This window comes from Chrysemys picta, chromosome 2 (assembly GCF_011386835.1).
Source record: "Chrysemys picta bellii isolate R12L10 chromosome 2, ASM1138683v2, whole genome shotgun sequence".
Lineage (NCBI taxonomy): Eukaryota > Metazoa > Chordata > Testudines > Emydidae > Chrysemys > Chrysemys picta.
Window position 1 is genome coordinate 182,697,649 of NC_088792.1, and position 25,424 is coordinate 182,723,072.

General features: G+C 44.8%; 1 protein-coding gene across 7 annotated transcripts in view; it reads right to left on the bottom strand.

Annotated features, from left to right (window-relative positions):
- Positions 1 to 336: 336 nt before the first annotated feature.
- Positions 337 to 25,424, bottom strand: part of KIF13A (kinesin family member 13A) — a 205,976-nt gene continuing 180,888 nt past the window's right edge. For 4 of the 7 annotated variants that reach the window (XM_065585078.1, XM_065585077.1, XM_065585083.1 and 1 more), the window contains 9 exons: positions 23,270 to 23,362; positions 21,896 to 22,052; positions 21,580 to 21,653; positions 20,943 to 20,984; positions 19,073 to 19,184; positions 17,898 to 18,049; positions 17,224 to 17,328; positions 3,790 to 4,906; positions 337 to 773 (listed from right to left, as the gene is read on the bottom strand). In XM_065585078.1, the coding sequence (XP_065441150.1) occupies positions 487 to 773; positions 3,790 to 4,906; positions 17,224 to 17,328; positions 17,898 to 18,049; positions 19,073 to 19,184; positions 20,943 to 20,984; positions 21,580 to 21,653; positions 21,896 to 22,052; positions 23,270 to 23,362 (2,139 nt within the window). In that variant the 3' untranslated portion in view covers positions 337 to 486. The remainder of the gene's footprint in view (positions 774 to 3,789; positions 4,907 to 17,223; positions 17,329 to 17,897; positions 18,050 to 19,072; positions 19,185 to 20,942; positions 20,985 to 21,579; positions 21,654 to 21,895; positions 22,053 to 23,269; positions 23,363 to 25,424) is intronic. The other 3 variants (XM_065585082.1, XM_065585081.1, XM_065585080.1) reach the window with 2 other exon arrangements.

Below are 25,424 nucleotides of genomic sequence, written 5' to 3' on the forward strand. Positions count from 1 at the left end.
TGACTAAAAGAAACATGGCACCAAGCTAATAGTTAAAACAAACGTTTACAATAAAAACAAGATATAAACAGCAAATGTGTCAGTCTAATACAAGTTCTTTGGTAATTAAGAACAGCATAGTGTAGCTTTTTCAAATATGGTTGTACATCCTTTTTCCCCAAAATAAAATATTTTCTTTTTTTTTTTGTTTAAAATACATCTCCCAAGTTGCTGTATAACAAATAGTCCAGTACCTCATAAGTATCTACAAAACAGCTTTAACTGTGTTTTAGTGTGCAGCCATATCTGCCTATTGGCAGACTAACTATAGATACACATTAATATATATATAATATATATATATATATTTATAAAAAATTAGAGAATTAAGTCCATGACTCTACAGAATGCACATTCAGTATGGACAGATGAACTGTACAACGACTTTTAAAATCCATAAAGGTTTCTACACTTTGATGTGTGTAGCAAGTGCAAAAATACTACGGCTTATTTAATCCAAGACTTCCTGTTCTCTTGTTTCCTAGAAAAAGCAGAAGCCGCTGCATCTCCTGATTGACAGAGGGGTGCTTCTCCTGCTTTAGAAGAGGATGATGACCCCTGAAGTACAGAACTTTTTCGCTTCTCTAAACTTGAGGATGCCTGAGATTGTGAAGTGCTACTGCATCTCTTTGTTGAAGCTGGTGCTTTACTGAGGCGCCCGGGACGAACAAACAAACCATGTCGTGGCTTGCAGTGGAAGTACTCTCTACCTTTTACCGTTCCATCATGTTTCCCTTAAATGAAAATAAATATATGGCATTAATTTTCAATACTTAGCCATCATGTGCAGTTACAGTATGTATATGTGGTGATTATCCTGAAAATACTCTGCGTACTCAAGCTTAAAGCTCTTAGTGGTGAGAGCAAAAGTATGTAACACATGAGTGGTGAAGCATTCTGAGCAATGACAACTCCCCACACTAACTCTTAGGTACCATTTATTCCCTTTCAACATCAGACTTGAATATTTAAAAAATAAAAATTCAGTTTGTTCTTCAAAAAGGTTCCAACACCAGTCCAAAATCTGGCTTTTTAATTTTTCTAAAAACCCACTAACTTCAAAAGTCTGTACGTGATTTCTATAAAAAGCTTTTACACTCAAATAGCATTGGTTCCCTTTCTGCTCCAATGTTCTCATCAAAATGAAAGTTTTACTGATAAAATCAAGGTAAAGAAGAGTTTTAAAATAGTACTTTAAACACTTCTCTTTACGATTTTTCTCATGAAAAGTGATCTCTGGCAAAGATAACAGACAGCAGCAGAAACAAACATTTGAACTGTTCAGCTGCTGGTTCCTATAGTCAATTGGCAACACAAGGTTGTTTCAAATGCTGACAGTTTTAAAAGGTTTAAGTTACCTTAACTTTGCCCAACTACAAAAACATGGGAACAAAGGGGAACCAATGGCAGCTTGTATGACCTGAAGTATGAAAATACTTTGCATAAAGCAAGTAGAACATAGTTCTTTGTTTAAAACAACCGTGAAAACAAAAACATTTAAAAATTAGCACTTCAAAAAAACCTGTAAACTTAAACAGTACTATACTACACTAAGAAAGGTAAGTATATAAAATAGCCCTGCTTCCTGACTGGTTTGGTATTTCCCAACACTATAATTACTCCTGAGGTAATTCTGCACCACTTCAGAATTCATGTCCCCACCCAGAAAATACATTCTGCCAGAGAGGCACTGCAATTATACCTTTTGCCCAACAGAGGCTGCTGTGGCACCAGAACAGAGGGCAGCTGGCTCACCTGGTGTAGCAGCCAGCAGCTGATAGGGAGGAGGAGAGGCCGCATTCCTCCCAGTGCCCTGCCTGCAGGGCCAGGTGAGGAGGCACAGGATATGGAGGGAAGGACAGACAGCAGGACAGACAGGGCTTCTGGGGGGGGAGGGGAGCGCACAGACTAGGGTTACCATATTTCAGCAAGCAAAAAAGAGGACGGGAGGAGCCCCACCCTAGCCCCGCCCCTGTCCTGCCCTAGCCCCGCCCCTGCCCCTCCCACTTCCCCCCCTCAGAACCCCCAACCCTCCCCCTGCTCCTTGTCCCCTGACTGCCCCCTCCTGGGACCCCTGCCCCTAACTGCCCCCCAGGACTCCACCCCCTACTTAAGCCTCCCTGCCTCTTGTCCCCTGACTGCCCCCTTCTGAGACCCTCCCCCCATCCTAACTGGCCCCCTAGCACTCTACCCCCTACCTGTACCCTGACTGCCCCAACCCTTATCCACACCCCCACCCCCAGACAGACCCCTGGGACTCCCATGCCCCATCCAACCACTCTCCACCCCCTGACAGCCCCCCCCCAGAACTCCCGACCCATCTAAACCCCTCTGCTCCCTGTCCCCTGACTGCTCCGATCCCTCTCCCCACCCCTGCCACCTGACAGCCCCCCCCGAACTTCCAAACACCCCCATGCTCCTTGTCCCCTGACTGCCCCCTCCTGGGACCCCTGCTCCTAACTGCCCTTCAGAACCCCACCCCCTACCTAAGCCTCCCTGTTCCTTGTCCCCTAACTGCCCACTGCTAAGATCCCCCCCAACTGCCCCCCAGCACCCTATCCCCTACCTGTACCCTGACTGCCCAATACCTTATCCACCTTCCCCACCCCCAGAAAGCCCCCCCCAAACTCCCGACCCCCCACCCCCGTCTCTTGACTGCCCCCTCCAGAACCTCCCTGCCCCTTCTCCGACCCCCTGGCTCCCTTGTTGTTGGCCTTCGCCTAAGGTCTCTGTGAGCTTGCTCAGGAAGCCATTCGTCCCGGCACGCTGGGGAGCCGGGGGAGGAGAAGCGGGGGAGAAGCTCCAGACTGCCGGAGGCGATCTGCGAATGCAGGGAGGGCTGGAAGGAGTGATCTCTGCTGCAGGGGAGAGGAGGAGGGGCTTTCTCTGGCTGTCGGAGCCCCATGTAAGTGGCAGCATCCGGCAGGCTGCCCTGTTAGCTGCGCGCGCTCTGCATGGGGGGGAAAAAGAGTCCGGACATTTACAAATTCCCCCAGGACGCTATTTTTAGCTCAAAAAGCCGGACATGTCCAGGGGAATCTGGACGAATGGTAACCCTAACATAGACTAAGGTTCAGAAGGGCTAGTGAGGGGGGGACAGACTGGGGTGGGGGATGAATGGGAGTGAGGGTGCAGGGACATATGGGGACAGGGCAGATGTGCCTGATTGAATGGGAGAAGCTAGGAGTCAGCCAGGGTTTGCATAGGAGAGACTCCCCAACTCCCTAACAATCCCCCCCCCCCCCGCACACACAAAAAACCTGTTCCATACTTCTGCCACCCACACCCAACAACTCTCCAGGTTCACTCCGAGGCTCCTGCCCATCAATTACTTCCCTTTCCCTCAGCTCCTCTGTTACCCTTGACTCCCTCAAGCCTTTGCACTGCTTCTGAGGGATGCGGGAAATACGTTTCTGTATTGTAGTTTAAATGAATTAATACTCAAAGTTCTGTATTAATATGCCTAGTCAGAAATCTATTTGTCAAAAAACATTTCTTGAATCTTTTTGTTATCTGTATTGTTACAGACATACTTGCTGACAGGTATTGTGAAATAAATAATTGAAACTGGTGTGATTATACTGTATTATTTTGACAAATAAAATATACAGAATTTTAAAATGCAGATTTTTCAATTTTTAAGTGCGGAATTCCCCGAGGAGTACATAGTATGCGAATATACACTGTAACCTTACATTATGTCACAGGATTGTACTTATAACCCACAGTACCTTATTTGTGGTTACTTACCCAACTGAACACTTAGTTCAACTCCAACCCAGATTCCAGCTGAAAAATCCACTGGTCCAATATATCTCACTGTGCCTGTCTTATTACTTCCTACACACACTTGTTCTCCCACTGTCACCCAGCTAGGCAACGTGTGGGCTTGGTCTGCAGAAGCACCATCTTCAGAGTCAGAAACATCTAAATGGTTCTTTGTAATAAAATCATTGAGGGAAGAATCAGGATATGTCTGACAGTATGAAGTCTCTTTTACTAATACAGAAAACAGAGGGTTTTCAATGGCATTTGACAGCTGGTAACCCACAGCCACAGATTCCAGCTGGCCTAAGCGAATGCCCTCTTTGTAAGTGTTTTGTGATAAATCCGAGGCACTGTCCACCCCAGCAGTTGGTATTTCTTTCCTTCCATTAGAGGAACCAGTGGAACATAACTTTGGATCTACAGACTGGTCAAAATCCTTTCCATCTTCAACACCCATGAACTCTGTAAATGAATGATCTTCGAGAACATCTGAAGTGTGCTCAATTGTTGCTTCCCGGGATGAAAACTCAATTTTGTCTCGCATGTTTTTGCTAGTTGAGGAATCTAAACCTGAACAAGAGCCAGCTCTACGTAACATCTCAGAGTTTTTGTCAGTGGTATTTAGGGATGGTGGAATCTCTTTTGCTAAGGCACTGTTTTCTTTGAGTGGTGGTACGTGTATCTTATCTTTAGCTAAGCCCCTTTCTGGAAATTCCTTGTTCAAAGATCTCAAATCATATGCAAGACATGGTCCTGAATGATCACTGGAGTCCAAATCCTTCATCTGATTGGCTAGCTGGTCTGTGCTATCACTACAGGGAACAAGCATGTCAGACAGTGTAGCATTAGAGGCACTGTGCGAAAAGTAGCCACTAGTAATACTGCTAGTGGTGGGGCTGCGAGATACCTCTTTCTCAAGGACACGAGAATTCATGAAGTCTGTTTTAGTGGAAAACCATTCTCTGTTCTCCAGACTAGCATTGTAAACACTGAAGTCAGCAAACTCCTCAGGTATATAAGGCCGAAAATTATGAAAACCCTGTGAGCTTATCAGTTTCTTATTAATGGCCTCCAACTCACTGTCCTCTTCATCAGAGTCCTGCAAAAATTAGACATAGTTACATAGGGGGTTAGCTCTTTATGAAACATTTTCTAGATTAAAGTTTAAAAAAAATTCTCTTAGTTAATTTAAGTACTATCCCACAATTTATATTGTGCGATATTCCAAATTAATTTGTCTCCTAAATATCAAAAGAGTGAAGAAAAATAATTTTCTATCCTTTAAACAAAGACTGAGTCACCTCTGAACAGCAATTAAAGCCTGAGTAACTAAAAGAGAAAAAGAAGCCACTGAAAGTGCTGCCCTATCAATATTTTCTAAGCTGCTCATTTTAATGAAATTCATAAAGTGTCCAAAATATTTTTACCTCTGAATTTATATGTAAATAGACCAAACAAGTGTCACTTAATGAGTCGTGTTCTGAGTCACTTACTGAGTACAAAATAGGTTTTTGTCAAATCCCATTCCTGGAAACCATATAATATGTTGCAGTTCTTTTCATGACATAGACCAATTATGAATGCATTCCTTTTAGAGAGTAATCTTTTTATGGTAACTTCATCACATAAGATATATTTTTAAAGTTTTTATAAGACTTTTCTACATGGCGAGTTAGTGCGCAGCAACCCAGGACATGAATGCAAAGTACACCAGCTTGTCTTGTACTAAGTTGCTACATGAACACAGTATGAGTCCTATAGTGCAGCTTAATGTGCTTTCTGAGACTCTTTTAGAACCCCCTTTCCTGCACCTTCCACCATATAAAAATGCTTACATGCTCAAAATATAAAAGTAAACTCTTAGACGGGAGAAAATTCAGAAAATCTCAAAGTACTTTGGTTTTGGAATTATGGAAATATCTTAAATATTTTACTATTTCTGCTTTTGAAATTCTTTTAAACTCAGTCATAAATCTTCATCACACAAAGAAAAAAGGCAAATCAACATACATTTTTTCACTGTTTTAGTTGTTGTACTATATTTTTCTTAAGTGCCAATGCATACGTTTTGTGCAAGTGGTATTTGATAGAGAAAAGCATGGGTCAGTTACCAAGAAACACAGGACTTCAGTTTAAATTTTAGAAATACAGTTTTAAAAAAATAACACATTTGTTTCAGCACGTAACACTAACTTATCTACTGTAATAGTCATGGTCTAGCACTGCAGAACATAAGCAACACCCCTCATGGTGTATAGCATTCATTTCTCTAACTAGAACACTGACATTTTAAAGAGCCATATTGTAAAATACAAGAGTGCTCATTATGCAAAGATATCTAACAATGTTCCTACAGTACTACTTCTACTACACTAGGTCCATTTTAAAATATTTAAATATTTTAAAATGGCACCCTCTACCCACATAATTTGTCATCCTTACACAACTGACTTCCTCAATTAAAACATAGTTAAGGTACACAAAAAGAGGCCTGAAATGATTCCCTGATCCAGCCAAACACTTAAGCACATGCTCCTAAGATGTTCTAATTTATGGCAGGGTTACAAGAGTGACCTGTGACTGGCTCCCTGATTTCCCATCCCTTGCCTCAAGCAGATTCAATAGAGGAGAGAATCTGGGCCAAAATGTTTGCTTTTTTAATTATTTTATGTTTATTGATTGGATTTTTTCACTATAGTTATCACCATAGCATCCAAATGTCTGAAACATTAATGACTTCATCCTCAATGCCGGTGTGAGGCAGGGATGTATTATAAAACCCATTTTAAAAATAGGGAAAATGAGGCAGTAGACTAGAGCAATTTGCCCCAGGTAATAGAAGATGCCTGTGGTAGAGCTAGGAAGATAACCCAGGTCTTCCTAGTCCCACTCAGATGCCTTGACCAAAATAGACCATCCGACCTTTCCTTCAGTTTTCACTTGAGTGTTTAATGTTTTTTTTTAAATTCTGCTCTCTGAGAGCTCAGAAAATTTTTTTAAAACACGATTTATTTTAAGTATTTATACTGTGCCCATCACTGTAGTATCTAAGCACTAAATGTAGTACAAGTCGTACTAGTACTGATGCCACTTATAGCCTGTTTGAAATAAATTTTTAAATAAAGCTATGAAACTTTAGAAAAAGCATACAGAGCAACCAGTTTGTTCATTTTGTTAATTTCAGAAAGAAGCAATTCTCTAAAATGTCCTCTAAGGCACATATTTAGAAGGCCACACTTGCGTATATTTGATTAAGTGGTCTCTCTCAACCACAAGAGAGTTTTCATAGCGAGTTTTTAGAAACTTCCTACATAGTTTGATCCTTAATAATGATGAACATTATTCACCATGATCCTTTTTTGTAGCTCGACTCTCCTTAACATTTTAGCCTGTCACCTGTGTAGTGCTCAACAAATATAGAAAACCAACTGTATTAATAATTCAAATAATGTTATTACTAATGGAGAACTGGATCCCGGGTTGAATAAATTCTGCAAGTCATACTAAACTTTCACTGATGGGGAAAAATGTTTGAATGTTTTAAGGCAGGTGGTCCTACTGGTTTGGGTATGCCTGAGCTGAGTATGAAAGCTAAGCAGATTTCAGCTCTGTTAGTATTTGGTCAGGTGATTATTTGTTGTTTCTTTGTAACAGCATTAGCTACTCTTAACGATTTCATATGTATACATTTCAATGAGGATTTTATTTTAAATATTTTACTTATTGATGTTTGGTCTGGCAGCTGGTGGCAGTGTTACACAGTGTCACGTGAGAGATGTGGGACTGATTTCTGCTCCCTATAATCTTGTTCTTCGGGGTGAAATCCTGACCCTACCAAAGTCAATAGCAAAATCCTTATTGACTTCAATGAGACCAGGATTTCACTCCATGCCTTAAATAGACAAAACTACAAAAAGCCACTCTACTTCCATGGGTTGAGAAGTTGTCATCTCTTATAATCTAAGCAAAATTAGGCCTGGCCACAATTGGATAATACCCCTCCCATGAACATGCATAGTGTGTAAAACATGTCTGTTTTGTGCATCACAGATTATCTGATATTTTATCTCCTATGAAACTTTTTTCAGTAGCTCTGCTTACATTCCCCCGCTACACTTTTTATTTAATATATTTTCCTGTTAATGTTCTTTCCTTTAGAAGAAATTTATTAGGAACTTCAGAACTAAAATTCTAACAGCATCTTTTACTTAGCTTCCTTACACTTATGTGTAATGTTCTTTCCTTACATGGTCACACATTATGCTGTATAGACAGTATTGAAAAATGTTACATGTGTACATTTAAGAGTGGAAGAAAGTGCAGATATTACAAATCATTAGTATACAGTTCAATTTATTTTTAGTCTTATTAGAGAAGTACTTTAAGAGCATAAAATATTTCTCCTTCATACTTTATGAGCATCTATGGTTATAGAAAAGACAGTTACCTTTTCCATAACTGGTATTCTTTGAGATGTGTTACTCATTTTCATTGCACAATAGGTGTGCATGCTCGCCACGTGCACTGGTGCCAGAAGTTTTTCCCCTAGCAGCACCAGTGGGGGAGCGCCCCTAATGACCCCTGGAGTGGTGCCTCTATGGCATGGTATAAGGGGTGCTGCTGCACGCTCCCCCCGCCCTCAGTTTCTTCTTGCCAGACAACTCCGACAGAGGGGAAGGAAGACGGGATGTGGAATGGACATGAGCAACACATCTCGAAGAACACCAGTTACGGAAAAGGTAACTGTCTTTTCTTCTTCGAGTGACTGCTCATGTGCATTCCACAATAGGTGATTCCAAGCTATATCTGTTGGAGATGGGTAGGAGTTCACAGACTCTCGAGACGGAGCCGTACCCTGCCGAACTTGGCGTCTTCCCTGTTTCGGGAGATGCTCGCATAATGCGAGGTGAACATGTGAACAGAAGACCATGTGGCAGCCCTGCAAATGTCCTGAATGGGGACATGGGCTAAAAAGGCAGCTGATGAGGCTTGCATCCTAGTCGAGTGTGCCCTCACAATTGATGGTGGGGAGATTCCCGCCAGATCATAACAGGTACAGATACACGAGGTGATCCACTTGGAGAGCTGCTGAGTGGAGATCGGCCGACCCCTCATGCATTCAGCCGAGGCGATGAACAGCTGCGAAGACTTCCTGAATGGCTTAGTCCACTCCAGGTAAAAGGCCAGAGCCCGTCTCACATCCAGCATGTGGAGGCGGCGCTCCTCACTGGACGTATTGGTCTTGGGGCAGAGGACCAGCAGGAAGATGTCCTGACCCATTTGGTAGGCGGAGACCACCTTAGGGAGAAACGAAGGGTGTGGGCGGAGCTGGACCTTATCCTTATGGAACACCAAGTATGGGGGCTCGGAGGTCAGGACCCTGAGTTCTGAGACCCGCCTAGCTGACGTGATTGCCACCAGGAAGGCTACCTTCCACGAGAGGTGCAATCAGGAGCATGTAGCTAGCGGCTCAAAAGGGGGACCTGTCAACTGGGCCAGCACCAAGTTTAGGTCCTACTGCGGGACTGGGGGCCTAACATACGGGAAGAGATGATCCAATCCCTTAAGGAATCGGCCAGTCATGGCATGGGAGAATACCATGTGCCCCTGCACTGGCAGGTGAAAGGCCGAGATGGCTGCCAAGTGCACCTTGACGGACAAGAGCGCTAGGCCCTGGGCCCTAAGGTGAAGAAGGTAGTCTAAAATGAGTTGGATCGGAGCAGCCACGTGCAAAACGGCCCACTCAGCTGCCCACTGGGAAAATCGAGACCACTTCGCCAAGTAGGCTCGGCGCGTGGAGGGTTGCCTGCTTTCCAAGAGGACGCACTGAACCTCTGCTGAGTAAGTCCTTTCCTCCCGGCCTAACCATTGTTGCCTGGGCCACACCAGGGCAATCAGGAGGACCCAGGCCCTGTCCATTTTTATCTTCTCCAAGACCTTGCCAATCAGCGGGATCAGGTGGAAGGCATAGAGAAGCTGGCCTGACCAGGATAGGAGGAAGGCACTGGAGATGCCACCTACTCCCAATCCCCATCTCCCTGGAGCCGAAACGGGGACACCAGTGGTTCTGCTGAGTTGCGAACAGGTCCTCTGGGGGAATTCCCCACTTTTGGAAAATCCTGTGCACCACCTCTGGGTGTAGTGACTACTCATGCTGAGAAGAGAAGTCTCGGCTCAGGCGATCTGCCCGTGAGTTCTGGGCACCCGGTAAGTGGTGGGCCTGTAGGCAAATGTCGTGGGCTATACAGAAGTCCCACAGCCCGAGGGCTTCCTGGCAGAGGGCAGAGGAGCGGGCCCTGCGTTGCCTGTTGATGTAAAACATAGAGGCCGTGTTGTCTGTGAGAATCCTGCCCAGTCTGCCCTCCAGGTGCGAGCGGAAGGCCAAACATGCCAGCTGGACCGCCTTGAGTTCCTTGACATTTATATATAGGGCAAGGTCCTGCGCAGACCACAGATCTTTGGTCTGAACGTTCCCCACATGAGCTTCCCACCCCAGGTCCAATGTGTCAGTCACCAGGTGATCCACCGATGGGGGCTTGCCTCTGAACGGGACCCCATGGAGCATGTTCCCCGGGGAGGACCACCATTGTAGGAAGGCGATCACCGGCTCGGGCACAGTGAAGACTTTGTCCATCCTGTCTCTGGACTGGGAGAACACTGAGGCCAGCCAGAGCTGGAGGGGCCACATCCTGAGTCTGGTGTGGGGAACCACATATGTGCATGCCAACATGTGACCCAGGAGCTGGAGGCACGCTCTGGTTGTGGTCACGGGGAACCTTGTGACTGTCGATGAGCCCTTTCAGGGTCTTGAATCTGTATGGTGGGAGGGAGGCCCTGGCTGATGTCACATCCAGAACTGCCCCAATAAACCCTATGTGCTGCACCGGGACTAACGTGGACTTGGTGTCACTTACCAGCAGGCCCAGAGTGGCGCACGTGGACAGGAAGAGCGCCATGTGATTCTGCTGCTGCGACCGGGAGCTGCCCTTGACCAGCCAGTCGTCCAGATAGGGGCAGATCTGAACCCCATGATGTTTGAAGTAGGCCGCCACCACAGACATGCACTTTGTGAATACCCTGGGAGCAGTGGACATGCCAAACGGGAGGACCAAAAATTGGTAGTGCTCCTACCCCACCATGAAACGGAAGAAGCGCCTGTGTCCCTCGAATATATGAATGTGGAAGTACGTGTCCTGCAGATCAAGGGCGGCGTACCAGTCCCCGGGTCCAGGGAGGGGATGATGGAGGCCAGAGAGACCATGCGGAACTTGAGCTTTACCATGTACTGGTTCAGGCCTTGCAGGTCCAGGATGGGCCTGAGCCCCCCTTTGGCCTTTGGGATAAGGAAATAGTGGGAGTAGTACCCTTTCCATTTAAACTCCGCTGGCACCACTTCCACTGCTCCTAAGCCAAGGAGCCACCCCACCTCCTGCTCGAGCAGAGCCTTGTAAGAGGGGTCCGCCAGGGATGGAGACGGAGAGTGGTTGGGCGGGGTAGAAGTAAACTAGAGGGTGCAGCCCTCAGAGACAGTGTTGAGGACTCAACAATCCGAAGTCAGACGCGACCACTCCAGGATAAAAGCACAAAACTGGTTGGAGAAGGGAAACTTTATTGCGGGTGGATCCCTGGTATGAACTGGTAAGTCGCCCCCGGGCATCCCGTCAAAACTGACATTTCCCTGCCTGTTTGCCCTTGGAGAGCCCAAGCTGGGGGGCAGACCGGGAGTGCCTCTGCGGGCATTTCTTATAGTCCCGTGACTTTCTATAAGGGGGCTCATATTTAGAGTGGGTGGCCTGGATGGGAGCCTGCTGAGGCTTAAACTTGACCCTGGCCGGAGCCAGAATGTAGAGGCCAAGTGTCTTAAGCGTTGTGCGGGAATCCTTCAGGCCATGCAATTTCACATCCGTCTGTTTCGCAAACAGGGCCTTGCCATTGAACGGAAGGTCCTGCAAGGAGTTCTCCGCCTCACTGGACAGCCCAGGCAGCAGGAGCCACAACACCCTCTTCATGGACACAGTGGAGGTCATAGACCTTGCAACCGTATCTGCAGATCAGATGCTGCCTGCAGGGTTGCCCTGGCATCCACTGTACCCTCCTCCATCAGAGCTTTGAACTCCTTGTCACGCTCCTGGAGGGAGTCCTCGAATTTGGGCAGAGAGCCTCACAAATTGAATTCATACCGACCCAGGTGGGCCTGATGGTTCGCCACCTGTAACTGAAAACCCGAAGATGAATAAACTTTTCTCCCAAATAAGTCCAGCCTCCTTGAGTCTATTTTTCGGAGTAGGGACTGGTTGGCCCTGCCTCCCCCTGTGGTTGACCGACTTGACCACCAGGGAGTTGGGGGCAGGGTGGGTGTACAGGTATTCATGCCCCTTGGTGGGCACAAAGTACTTCCGTTCCGCTCTCTTAGAGATGGGGGGCAAGGAAGCCGGGGTTTGCCAGAAGGCATTTGAAATTTTTGCCACCCCTTCATGGACTGGGAGGGCCACTCTGCCCGGTGCCGAGAGGACGCTGAAGAGGGAGTCCGAGGGTTCCTCCACCTCCTCGGCCTGAAGGTTGAGGCTCGATGCCACCCTTTTCAATAGTTGCTGGTGAGCCTTAGAGTCCTCCTGCGGAACAGGGGAAGGAGGGACCGTAATCGCCTCATCAGGGGAGGATGAGGATGAGGATGCAGGTGCGGTACTCTGACCAGTACCAGAGGTCCCACCACTTGGTCGCCTTCCGGGCACAAAACCGAAGATGCACGCCCCATTTACTCCTTTCTGGGAGGCTGGGAAAGGGAGGCCGACGGTCTCTCCGAGGCTCCAGCCACCGAACGAGCCCCCACCAGGGGCTACATCGGGGGCCACGGGGCCCATTGGTACCACGGTGCTGGCCAAAGAGACGAGTGCCACTGCTGTGGCACCAGCGGAGCAGGCTGTTCAGCCTGACTAGCCTGTCCCATCGACTGACGACTACGAAGGGAGGGCCGGGGTGGCGTACAACCTGCCGCTGTCCCTGGACTGGGAGGAGCGGTGGCTTCGGGAACAGTGCAGACCATGAGACCTTGATCCCGACATGGAGGAGCGGTACCACCAGTAGCAGCTGCTCTGCGATCTGTTCCGGCGGGTGGATCCACGCCGGCGATCGACGCCTGGGACTGTGGGAGCGGTGCCGTGGCAGGGTCCTGGAGTGAGATGAAGAACGGGAATGGCGTTGATGCCCGTATTGCGACAGGCTATGGTAGCCTCTCGGAGATGAGGACCGCCAATGCCGTCTGTCCCAATCTCGACGGGGCCCGCTCCCCTCGCGAGGTCTACGGTCCCTCGAGGCAGAGCGGTGGCTGGAACCCCTGTCAGTCAGAACAACCTGGTGCGGGTGATGGGGACTGGTGCGGACTGCGCATGGGGCAGTCGCTGAGCGGCGAACAGCATCGGGAACATTCCCTGGACTGCGAACAGTACCGACAAGGCGGCGACTGTGGAGATCCAAGCGGTGGCTTGCCTCTGGACCGGAGAGCCAACGGTGGTGGTGCCCCTGGACTGGCAGAGACATAACGTCCCGGGCCACTTGTCGGTCCTCTGACGTGGAGGACACCCAGACATCCAGGGAGGCCTGCGCCAAGTGAGCCGGGCTACTACAACCTGAGTCAGAGGCCTGAAGGCTGACAGGGATCAAGAACTGCCCAACATGGGTCTAGTCTCTCCCCCGGTCTTGCTCCAGTGTCTTGGTGGAGAAGACTTCTTCTTAGCCTTCTTGGCATATCCCACAGCCGGGGAGCAGTGCCAACTGGTGGAAAGCACCGAAGGGTCGCCACGCACTGACACCGCGGTACCCGGTGCCGACTCGGAGCGGCGCACCGGAGTTGGGGTCAACTCCGACTCTATCAGAATGGCTTGGAACCAAATGTCCCTTTCCTTCTTGGTCTGAGGCTTGAAAGATCTGCAAATCTTGCAGCGATCGCTGAGATGGGTTTCCCCCAGACAGTGTAAACAGTCCGCATGCATCGACATTGGCCGCCTGCAAGTGTCGCACGACTTAAAGCCCGGGGCAGGGGGCACGCCCCAGGGCAGGGGGCACGCCCCGACCCGGGTGCACTAAACTAAACTAACACTAATCTACTAACTATGAATGAACAAGAGTTCAAGAGGAAAGCTGCAGTCAAGCTGGAGCAGAGCAGTTCCAATGTACCTTCACTGGCGGCAAGAAGGAACTGAGGGTGGGGGGAACGCACAGCACCCCTTATACCGTGCCATAGAGGCGCACTCCAGGGATCGCTCCCCTATGGGTACTGCTAGGGGAAAGACTTCCAGCACCGGTGCACGTGGCGAGCACACACACCTACTGTGGAATGCACATGAACAAACATTCAAAGAAGAAAACATAGTTTATAACAGCTGAATAGCACATCACATTGTCTACAATTGTGTGATTATACAGTAAAAGACCCTCCAAATAACGCATACCACCCAAAGGGACAGAGTTAGGGTTATTTTCAAAACATTAAAGGAAAACATTATTTTCCTAGCAAATATTATATGTTTGCTGATAACATATCTCATTTAATATGAGCTACTGCATAATTTTCTGTAGAAAATCTGAATTAGAAACTAGCCTATGTCATCAACAAAATAAGAACCAAAAAGGGAATCCCTGAAAAACATGCTTGGAAAGGAGCATCAGCCAGGTGTCAAGAAAAGCAAAAGAAGCCAGCAGCACCAAAAACAGACTCAAGAGAAATGGTAAGAAGCATGTGGCAGCAGAAATTAAGAAGAAAGAACTGCAAGTAGTTAATAGGGGAGCAGCAATAGCACAGGGATTCAGAGAACGAGAAGTGACAGCACAGTAAAACTGTGATATCTTGCTGATGTGAATACTCTGAATTTAGCAGAGATAAATCCAAGTATCTGAAAGTGCCAAAATTCTTAATTTAGGGGTCATAAGTAGCCCTTAGACTCCCAGCTATTGTGTTACTAATTTCAAACAAGGCACACATTATTTAGTGGTTATGCCGCAGGTGTTTTACATTTAATTTTCACAGCACCAAGTTTATTGCCCACTACGGGTATGAAATCTGCTGGAACAAGATTAGAAATGTTAATTGCAAACAGCTTTGAAATGCCCACACAATATTCAAACATTTAATCTAACCTTATTTCATGCCACTACACACATATATTGCAGCACATACATACAATATATGCCAGTTATCTTATGTTTTAGGTTTAATGCTATATTGCCTTGCTTTTTGAAGGTTTAGGCCAAATCCTTAATGTTAATATTGTCGTTTGTGGTTCAAGGTCTATTTATTTTTCAATGTTATGAAAGGAGCTTAAAAAGACAAAAATCAAAACTATACCCCCCACAGAATGTGAGAATTTCTGAGCCAAGGCAATCAAATGTCACGTAAACAGGTTTAAAAATGTGTAACATTTTACCCTAGTTTAAAAAAAAAAATCAGCTGTCCATTTTATAAAATGCATATTCAGTCTTCATTTAGAATTCTTGTTATTTATATGCAGTCTAATCCTGCAAGATGTTGCTGAGGTGTCATATCTGATGTGGCACTCAACTATTCACAGATCCAGGCCTACAGTGCTATTGGCAGCTTCTTTTAGAACTGTAAACCTGCCTATTTACAAAACCGGGAGAGGAGGTTGGCCGCTGAAGACTCCTGTGACTGTGGGCCTGTTTCCGATCCTCTGTCCGTTCACGTATCCGGGCAGAGTTCCTCTGGGCGGCGTCCACTGGCTCCCTTGACGCCTTTGAGGAGCAGTGGGCGCTGTCTGGGGTTCTCTGCTCAGTGTCCCCGTCAGGCTCCCTTCTTTTGACCCTTTGCACTCCTGTCCCTGTTATTTCATTAGTTGTCCCCCGAAATCAGTTGGTTTCCAGGTCATGTAGATCCTCCCCTTAGGCTGGGGGGGCGGGTCCTTCAGCAGTGGGTGGGCTTTCACCCGCCCGCTTCCCAGAACCAATAGGTACACCAGCTGAGGACCTGGCCATGTTAATTACATCAGTCTATGTGTGATGGAGGAATCAGTGTGTTTGTTGTTAGCTGGGAATCTTCATTGTGAGTCAGGTGGAGGGGATCAGATTGGCTGAAGTTTAGTAGAGTGGGTTAACGAGCTAAGAAGCCTGCCATAACTCAAACACTGAAATCATGCTGGGAGCCCAGCTTAGCCAAAGGTTTGCTCTAGCTTGTAACATCCACTCCAGCCAGGTTCAGGCACAGCTCTATTTTAGCTTTGAAAGATTTAGCCTAGCCTGGGAGCCCACCCTCAGCACAGACCTCCTGTAGCACTGGGAGTTTTATTTTAGCTCTGGGAAGCTATATTGTTAAGAAGTTGTTAGGAAATTTGGGCAAATTAAGTTATTTCAGTCCCTATCGGACCTTAAATTATACATTTTTCTAATGGACTCCTTGAGTTTTAACCTGCCTCTCTTCCCTTCATGGTATTCAAGTTAATGACCCACAGTTCACAAGTGCTGATTGCTGACACACACTATGCTATGGAACTGTAACATGATGTAGAATTTAAAAAAATCAGCTACTCCCATGAACAGCAGCCATTTTTCAAATGTAAACACCAAAAGGCCAAGTCTACTTGAGGCTATGGGCCTATAAATTTTCATTAAAAAACCCATCCAGACAAGACAAGCCATACTAGAGTTATACAGTAGGAAAGCAAGAATCTACAGAATAGGAGGAATTTTGGCAGCACATGCTCTGAGGTCTACAGGACTGTTAAACCTCCGCCTCCCAATAGTTTTCAAGTTATGAATTTGCATACCAACTTTCAGACTGAAGCATGTGCTAACAGCCAAGTCCTACAGCCCTATCTACCATACAAGAAAAATGCTGAAACACCTTTCATAGAAGCTGCGCTAGCGGGGGTAGCATTTAAAAATTTAACCAGGCTACTGAAAAATAAACAATTTCCACAATCTAAAAATGGCGAAGACAGGGTTGTCTGTTAATTAAGAGCTGCAATCTTATTTTAGTCACAGCACTTCAACATCAGGCAACTTGAAGCTTTCAAAATGGGCCCACCACTAAATGCAAGATAACTTACACCAAATGGGATCACATTCCATTTACTTTGATGTACAGTCACAAAATCAGAGTACATTAGAAAGATTTCAATATGGTTTGCTAAAAGTACCTTTCATCTATTTCACCATTTGCACACTGCAACCCTTAAAACGGATTTTTCCCCCGATAGGTTATACATGAGTGATCAAAGAATCAATTGAATTATTGCAAATTATAGATTATATTCACAAGAAAGCAACAGTACATTATAATAGCCAGTTTAAAAATTAAAAACACCAAATGCACAACACCTTCCCCACACTGCAGCTGTAGCATAATCGCCCGTGAAAGGACCTTAAACCCACCACCAGGCATTATGACAGAAACAGATACAAACTTACAATCTTCTCTTCATGTATGCTATTGTTTTCTACTGGCATGCTGCTGGCATTACTTCCTGAGGGCACAACACAGCCAGCGTTATGTACCTGAGTTGAAGGCATGCTCTGAAAATGTTAAGACACACAACACATCACACAAAGAAGACACTGACAGCTGAATATAGTATTATACCCATGCAAGTTAGAAAGAGACAAGGACATCTTACTAAAGTGAAATACACAGGCAGACCACGTACCGTACCATGGTTCAAGTTAATACAGTTAACAAGAAATTTGTGCAATCTTCTTGTGCAACCACAAAAATGGTGTTTTAGGTTAGAAATAAGGTGTCAGTTATGGATATCCTAAAAACACCACTTTGAAAAAATACTGCCACTGTTTTATACAAGAAAAAATTTTCAAGGGACACTTTTTTAAATCAAAGAAAAAATGAATATTGTTTAAAAAAAAAGAACTAATACAATCCATACAAAAATACTTACCAAAAAAGTGAGACTGGGCCAATTCCAATGAAAGAGAGCAACCCTTGAAGCATACACCAGACATTACCAACACAGGATCACAAAGTTTTCATGCTATGGACACATGCTACCATTTGCTAGGTACAATAAATTACTCTTTACTCATAAATAAAGAAAGATTCAGAGTTTTGCTTTACTCAAAAAAAAAATTACCTCTTGGCTAAGCAGAGGTCGGGTTTCGACAGGGATCTTTCTTTTATGCTCCTCTTTTACAGGCATTAAGGGTTTGAAAAACTTTGGTGGCTGAGGAGAAAATGCTTTAAAAGGGCTGGCCATTAAGACATGTGGATTCTCCGATATACAACCTAAGGGAAGAGCAAAAACATAGTAGTTCAGTTGTGTGTAGTTATTGCACCATCTTAAGTGCAAAGAGAATAATGTATAGTCAGGGAAGGTCAAACAGCGTATTAGGAAGGTTTCTGGTTACAAAAAGGGTGAAACTGTGGCATTTAGCCACTGGCCCAAGAGGAGGATGGCATAGAGCTCCAGGGTAGAGGGATTCTTCCTCCTTAAGGAACAGCCTCATGCATAGGACTGCAGGATGGGACAGGCTGTTCCCTCCAGGCTGATGCAGAAGCTCACCAACTTCCCCTTTCCTCCTCGGTCACAAGAGAGACTCACTGTCCTTGAAATCACAATTACCAGATCTTTGCTTCCTCTGTCTCACCATTCCCCTGCTTGGCTCCCTGATGTTGCTCTGCACTGAGCTAAGCCTGCATTCACACACTATGTGACAGAATCAAGGAAGACCCAAAGAGAATTTTAAAAGGAGCCTATAAGCACGTGTAGCTCTCTGCCCTGCTCTGTACTTCCAATGGAATCCATACCTCCACTCCCCAATCACAATATCTTGTTACAATCTGATCCAAAGCAATACATTGTCGATGGTATAAGTATACTGACACACAAAAAGCAAGCAACCAGGACATCTATGGAGTCAGTGTTAGTATTGAAGCGATACCTTCCCATAAAATCCATGCCACGGTAACTAATTTTTTTAAATGCACAAAACAATATAGAAATCCCTTTTTTTGTTCTTTCCAACCCTCCTTATTTTGGTTCTCACTTCTTTTCACCTTGTTCTTTTGCTTCTTCAACACATTTGTGTCTTCTCTTTTCCTTCTTGGAGGTCTCTTCCTCTTTTTCTCTCCTTGCGTCCATACTGTCTCAATTAGGCTCTTCATTAAGCAGATACATTTCCAGAGTATTGGCTCTGTGCACTGCACATGAACTTTGAACCCTGCATTTTATTTTCAATCTCTTGTTGCAATATTTTGTTTTTTTTCTCTAAGAGCAATTTAAAAGGCATATATATTTGAAAGACTTACCACTAGCATCTTTATTTCTGCGAGGGGAATCCCTCGGTAAAGTACCATAACATGATACATCTTGATAACTGGAAGAACAGTCGGATATGTCCAGGTGGCTTTCTGACCAACCCTAAGGAATTTTTAAAAATGCACACTAATCAAGACAAAAAAGAAACTAATAGGCAAAGTCAAAGTTCAAAAGTTTTTAATTACCTCACCTATGCAATTTTAAAGGTATTGGTTTAACTGTGTCACTGCACACATTTTCTGGTTACAAAGTATTAATTAGTCAACAGGTACACAGCAGTCAGAGACATGAGTTAAAATAACAAAGACTGCGTGTACAGTGCAATCAAAGATGTGACCACAGCACATGTAGCCATACTGATGCTGGCTTTGATCTAGCTAGCTTAAATAACAATAGCAATGAAGCCATGGCAGCACAGGCTAGGAGGGCATACCCAGGCTCCCAGAGGGGGTTGTACCGCCTATACTGCCATCACAGCTGCACTGTTGTTGTTGTTCTAGCTACCTGGAGCAAAGCTAGCAGGGTATGTCTACATGTGCTGTAGTCCCATACTGCAGTGTACACATACCGAAAGGCAGCCTACATATGTGAATCTTACCCTAAACTTGCAAGGAGAGAATGAAGTTTAGATAAGTTCCACTCAGCCTAAACACCCCTACTCCTGGGCTGGGAGAGAGACAGCCCCTTGCAGCATTCTCTCAGTCTCTATTGAACACTCACCGCCAGCCACTGCTCACCCCCTTTCCTCTCTATGCAGAGAGCTTTAACGGCTTAGTTCCCTTTTATGTTAGGCTCAGGTCTGAAAACAAAATAAATCTGCTAGCCTGGCAGAAACCAGGGAGGTGGGTATTTTCCAATTAATAGTTCCCCACTGTTCTGTTAAGAGCCCTTGTTATTCTATTATTCTTATCTCTACTCTGTCAGTTTAATTTCCTGTTTGTTTCCCCTTAACAACCTCCTTTGATTTAAGTCCATGCAGTTGTGCAAAATTAATATCCAGAAGATAAACTGAAGCATATATAATATTAACAGAAATAATACAGAAATCTCTCACATTCTCTCAGGGCGCGCAAGTGGGGCAATTTGCCCCGGGCCCCACAGGGGCCCCCACGAGAGTTTTTCGGGGTCCCTGGAGAGGGGTCCTTCACTCGCTCCGGGGGCCCGGGCCCCCAGACCTTCTTCCGCTCCGGGTCTTCAGCAGCAATTCGGCGGCAGGGGCTCCGGGACCCGCCACCGAAGTGCCCTGAAGGCCCACGGCGGGGGTCCTTCCGCCCCGGGACCCGCTGCCAAAGTGCCGGGTCTTCGGCGGCAATTCGGCAGCGGGGGCCCCCCATCGCCGAAGTGCCCAGGCCCCCTGAATCCTCTGGGCGGCCCTGCATTCTCTACAAAAGCATCCTAGACACTACTTCCTACTCTCTCCCCCGCAGCATAGAAGAGAAGAGAACCCTATTTATGCTGACCAGAGAGACCATAGTAGACCCTGATTGCAATAATTATTTTAAAACATGGGTATTCATAGCGTTGTTTCATCTGCGGTATGACTAGGACCTCAGTCACACTGATCTGCATAGGAAGTTGACTGGCTCTAAGGATATGTTCTAAATTCTCCTACATCTTTCCAATCCCCCTCCCTTAGTTATGTCATGTCAGTTTCTAAAATTATGCTTTACGTAGGTTGCAAATAAGTATCATCCAAATGACTAAAAATGGTACACCTAAATGAAAACAAGTAATATGAATCCAAGATTCAGATAAGGATACACTTCTGCTATGGTGCCTTTTTTTTTTTTTTTTTTAAAGAAAAACAAGAGAATTGAAGATTTGTGCAGTTTATTCTTCTGAAAATCCAAATTTACATACCTTATCATCTTCATCAAAAAGATCTAATCGACTAGAGGATACCTAGAAGACACCAGTGAACAGGTATGACAAAATATCTTGTATTCATAGATTATAAGGCCAGAAGGGACCATTATGATCATTTAGTCTGACTTGCTCTATGTGTCTACATCAATGATGTAGTCAGCTAATAGAACTGCTGTTTTAATTGCATAGGAGAATGAATAAAGTACGTACAAGGGCAAATCGTATTCATAGATGTCATAGGGATCTGCAAGACCCTTCATAAAATTTACTAGAAAAAACATGAAATCAGTTGTTTAAAAGTGAAAACTTTAAAAACTTCTGGGTAGACTGTTTTGACCACACCAGTGTAATGCAGGGATTTTGAGCTGGTACCCAAAACTGGCACCTGAGACCAAAATTCACCTGATAGAAGGAGAGACAGATTTTAGATAAAATCCTTGATTTTTTTTTGGCTATTAAATAATTATCCTGACCCAATTCCCCCTTCATACTGACAGTTCTAGAGCTTCTACTAGTGGTAGCTCAGAATACACAGACACTTTGTGTGATAATGGTTAGGAATCGTTTTATCCACTCTATAAATTAAAGAAAGACCCATGTCTCTAGCACTATTTCAGAAAGAGTTTCTTACATTGTGGACATTTGGTGTGCTGATGCTCCTCCGTATGCGTCTTGCCTTAGTAGAGAGTGCTTCTTTCACTGTCACTGCCTGTGAAAAGATGGAATATTTTGACCTTTGTCTAATTCACTGAATCTATAGTTCCTCTACACAACAGCATGTTTAAGACAAGATTTGTCCATTTTGCTAAAGTACACTCTTGCGTAAGTCCACATATTGTGCTTTTGCCATCTAGCTAGACTTTTTTTAATCTTATTTTCACCACAAACACCTCTTCAAAATCTCCCCAGAGTCTTCAGATTTCCATTGGATCTCCTTTCCTTGCTACTTGCCTGCCTTAGTCGTTCAAGGCTTAGAATGTTCTCCACCTGCAACACGCCACGTGTATATTTCTCTATATAAGTTTCACCATCAGATGTACCCTCATTCTCAGTTCTTGCTGCCATCAGGGCCAGAGTCTCACGATCCTCAATTTCCTCTGTAGCCTAAAATTATAAATTGTAAGATTTTTTTAAATAGATACATTTTTTGAGATCCACTGATGTAAATGCAGCATGATTCGATTATTCAGAATCTCTCAGTTTTGAGGACTAGACTGATCAATGCTTGCTCCACAGAACTAAGATTGTCCAGAATCTGTATTGATATAGAAGGAAGACTATAACAACAGCCGCATGGTGGGAAAAGCTCTCCATATTTATCAGACACTACATCTCCCTCCAAATGTGACTGTTTAACCTGAAAAATAAAAAGTGTGTATGTAATGGGTTAACTATTTCATGACTATTAACTCTTCCTTCCTGATTCTTAAATAGTCTGTATAATCTTCATAGATTGTAAACTGTAATTACTACTATGTGAGGGTAGCAAAATGGGTAAGGTAATATCTTTGACTGGAACAACTTATGTTGGAGAGAGAGACAAGCTTTCAAGCGCTCTTTTTCAGGTTACAGCCTTTTATTTTCAGATGTCCTAGTTCAGTGGTTCTCAACCCAGGGTACATGTACCCCGGGGGGTACACAGAGGTCTTCCAGGGGGTACATCAACTCATCTAGATATTTGCCTAGTTTTACAACAGGCTACATAAAAAGCACTAGCGAAGTCAGTACAAACTAAAATTTCATACAGACAATGACTTGTTTATACTGCTCTATATACTATACACTGAAATGTAAGCATAATATTTATATTCCAATTTATTTATTTTATAATTATATGGTAAAAATGAGAAAGTCAGCAATTTTTCAGTAATAGTCCTAGTTGTGCTGAATGAGGAAAATCTATACCAAAAATTATTTTCCTTTAAAATCCTGTTGTTTTTTAAATGGGTTTAAAACTAGGTACCAGCCTTGTATACATAAATATTTATAATGATGTTGTACAAAAGGAAATAAAGTACATTTTGAAAATGTCTGTAATAGTTTGTTCAAACCTGATACCCAAGCTCTCAGTCCAGAAAGTAAAAAAGTTAACTAAATCAATAAAATCCCCCATCAGGCAAGATCTTCTACACTCTACACATTATTCAAATAAAAACTTATATACAGATTCACTTGGCCTGGAGGAATTCAGATGTACAACTAACAAGTTCTTTTCATATCAACAAAAACTGAATATTCAATTCCCACCCAAACAATATATCCTGCCCCAAAATATCATTCTGCTCCTTTAACAGATTGTAAAGAAGTGCAGTATAATTTACCTTTGGTATATTGGATACTATTTCATAGGTCACACCACAGGAATAAAATATATTTTTCAAGGATATTCTCCTTTTCAGACTCTGGGTAAAACTCTAGAAATATAAAAGAATTTTAAATTACTGTATCCACAATGGTAATTTTTAGCATATAATTTTATTATTTTGCTCACTTTAATGGTAAAACCAAAAATACCCTCTTAACATTTGTAAGTTCATTAACATTTTGATGCTGCTTCCTAGTATGAAGCAGTCACGTTCTTCTACACTTAAGGGCCCAGGTTTTCCATTGCCTTGTAATTTATATAGTTTTTTTACATTTGTGCAAAGTATAAATTGTGAGTATAAACTGCAACCAAATGAGAAGAGTAGCATTTTACACCTTCTTTACACAGGCATAAATGATTACACAATGAATAGGGCAATTGAGAATCAGATCTCAATACATGTCAATATTTCTCATTCTCTGGACCCCAGGCTGCAAAATAACTTGGAAAACTTGTCTTTGACCATGTATCAGAGGGGTAGCTGTGTTAGTCTGGATCTATAAAAAGCGAGAGAAAGAGTCCTGTGGCACCTTATAGATTTACAGACGTATTCAAACATAAGCTTTTGTGGGACATATGTGGTGGAAATTGTCTTTGACCATGTCTCTAGGACGATGAAGAGAAAGTTACTCACAGCTTTTGCAGTAACAATGGTTAAAGCTCCCCACCTAGAGAAGAAAGGGGGTGAGTGGTCACCAGTGGCAAGAGACTTACCTTGTGCAGTAATGATGGGTCTTCAAGATGCGTGTCTCTATGGATGCTCCACTGTAAGCATGTGTGCACGCCTCTGCGCTGTCGATCAGAGAATTTCAATAGCAGCATGCAAGGCTCCCCACCTGCCATAAGACTAGCTAGCACGTGCGGGCATTTCTCTTTCAGTTCCTTCTCTACCGCAGAGTCAACCAGTGGAACTCTGAAGTAGATAGGAGGAGGGAGGGTCATGGAGCACCCAAGGGGGACACATCTCGAAGAACCATCATTACTACACAAGGTGAGTAGCATCCCTATAGGTGCTCCACTGTAGGTTACTCCTGAGAAGTGCCCACTGCTGGAGGTTGGGATTTCAGTGTCTAGTCTGATATAGATGATACTACAGAGCATAGGTGCCAACTCCGTGAGTGCTCCAGGGCTGGAGCACCCAGGAAAAAAGTTAGTGGGTACTTAGCACCCACTGGCAGCCAGCTCCCCCCACCCCCCAGCGCTTCCCATCCACCGGTGGCCCCACTGATCAACTCCTCTCCCTCAGCACTTCCCGCCCGCCGCAATCAGCTGTTCCGCGGCGTGTAGGAGGTGGCTGGGGGTGGGCGGGGGGAAGAGCAGGGACAGGGTGTGCTCAGTGGAGGGGTCAGAACTGGGTCGGAAAATTGTGGGGGATGGAGCCTAGGGAGAATGGGTGGAGTGGGGGCAGAACCTGGGGCAGAGCAGGGTGTTGAGCACCCCCAGGGCCCGGAGGAAGCTGGCGCCTGTGGTACAGAGGCCCTGAACTGGGCGTCTGAAGCCAAATCACTCACAATGGCATAACATTCTGTGAACGTATGTGCAGATGCCCATGTAGCTGCTCTGCATATCTCTGATATGGGGATACCCTTAAAGAGGGAAAGCGACAAGGACACTGATCTTGTGGAATGCGTGCATACTGAAGATAGGTGTGTTACCCCCCGTAATTGGTAGTAGAGTTTAATATAGCCAGAGACCCACATGGAGAGCCTCTGAGCTGACATCGCTGCACCCTTTTACTTATCCACAACTGAAAGGAAGAGCCTCAAAGATTTTCTGAAGGCCTTTGTCCTAACTAGAAGGCTAAGGCTCTCCACACATTGTGTGTATTGAGGATGGTCTCTCTGTTATCCATATGAGGTTTTGGGTAGAATTTTGGGAACTAAATGAGTTGATTCATGTGAAATGCAGAAGTTATTTTGGGAGTGAACTTCAGGTGTGGTCTGAGTGTAAAAGGGGGATATCAAAGCTGCTATCTTCCCTATCCTTCTGGCAGAAGTGATGGTGATGAGGAAAGGTGAGTTAACGAACAAGTGGCCATGGGTTCGAATGGTGGTCTAGTCAGGCCCTTTAGCACTAGATTGAGATCCCATTATGGAATGGGTGTCCTGGGT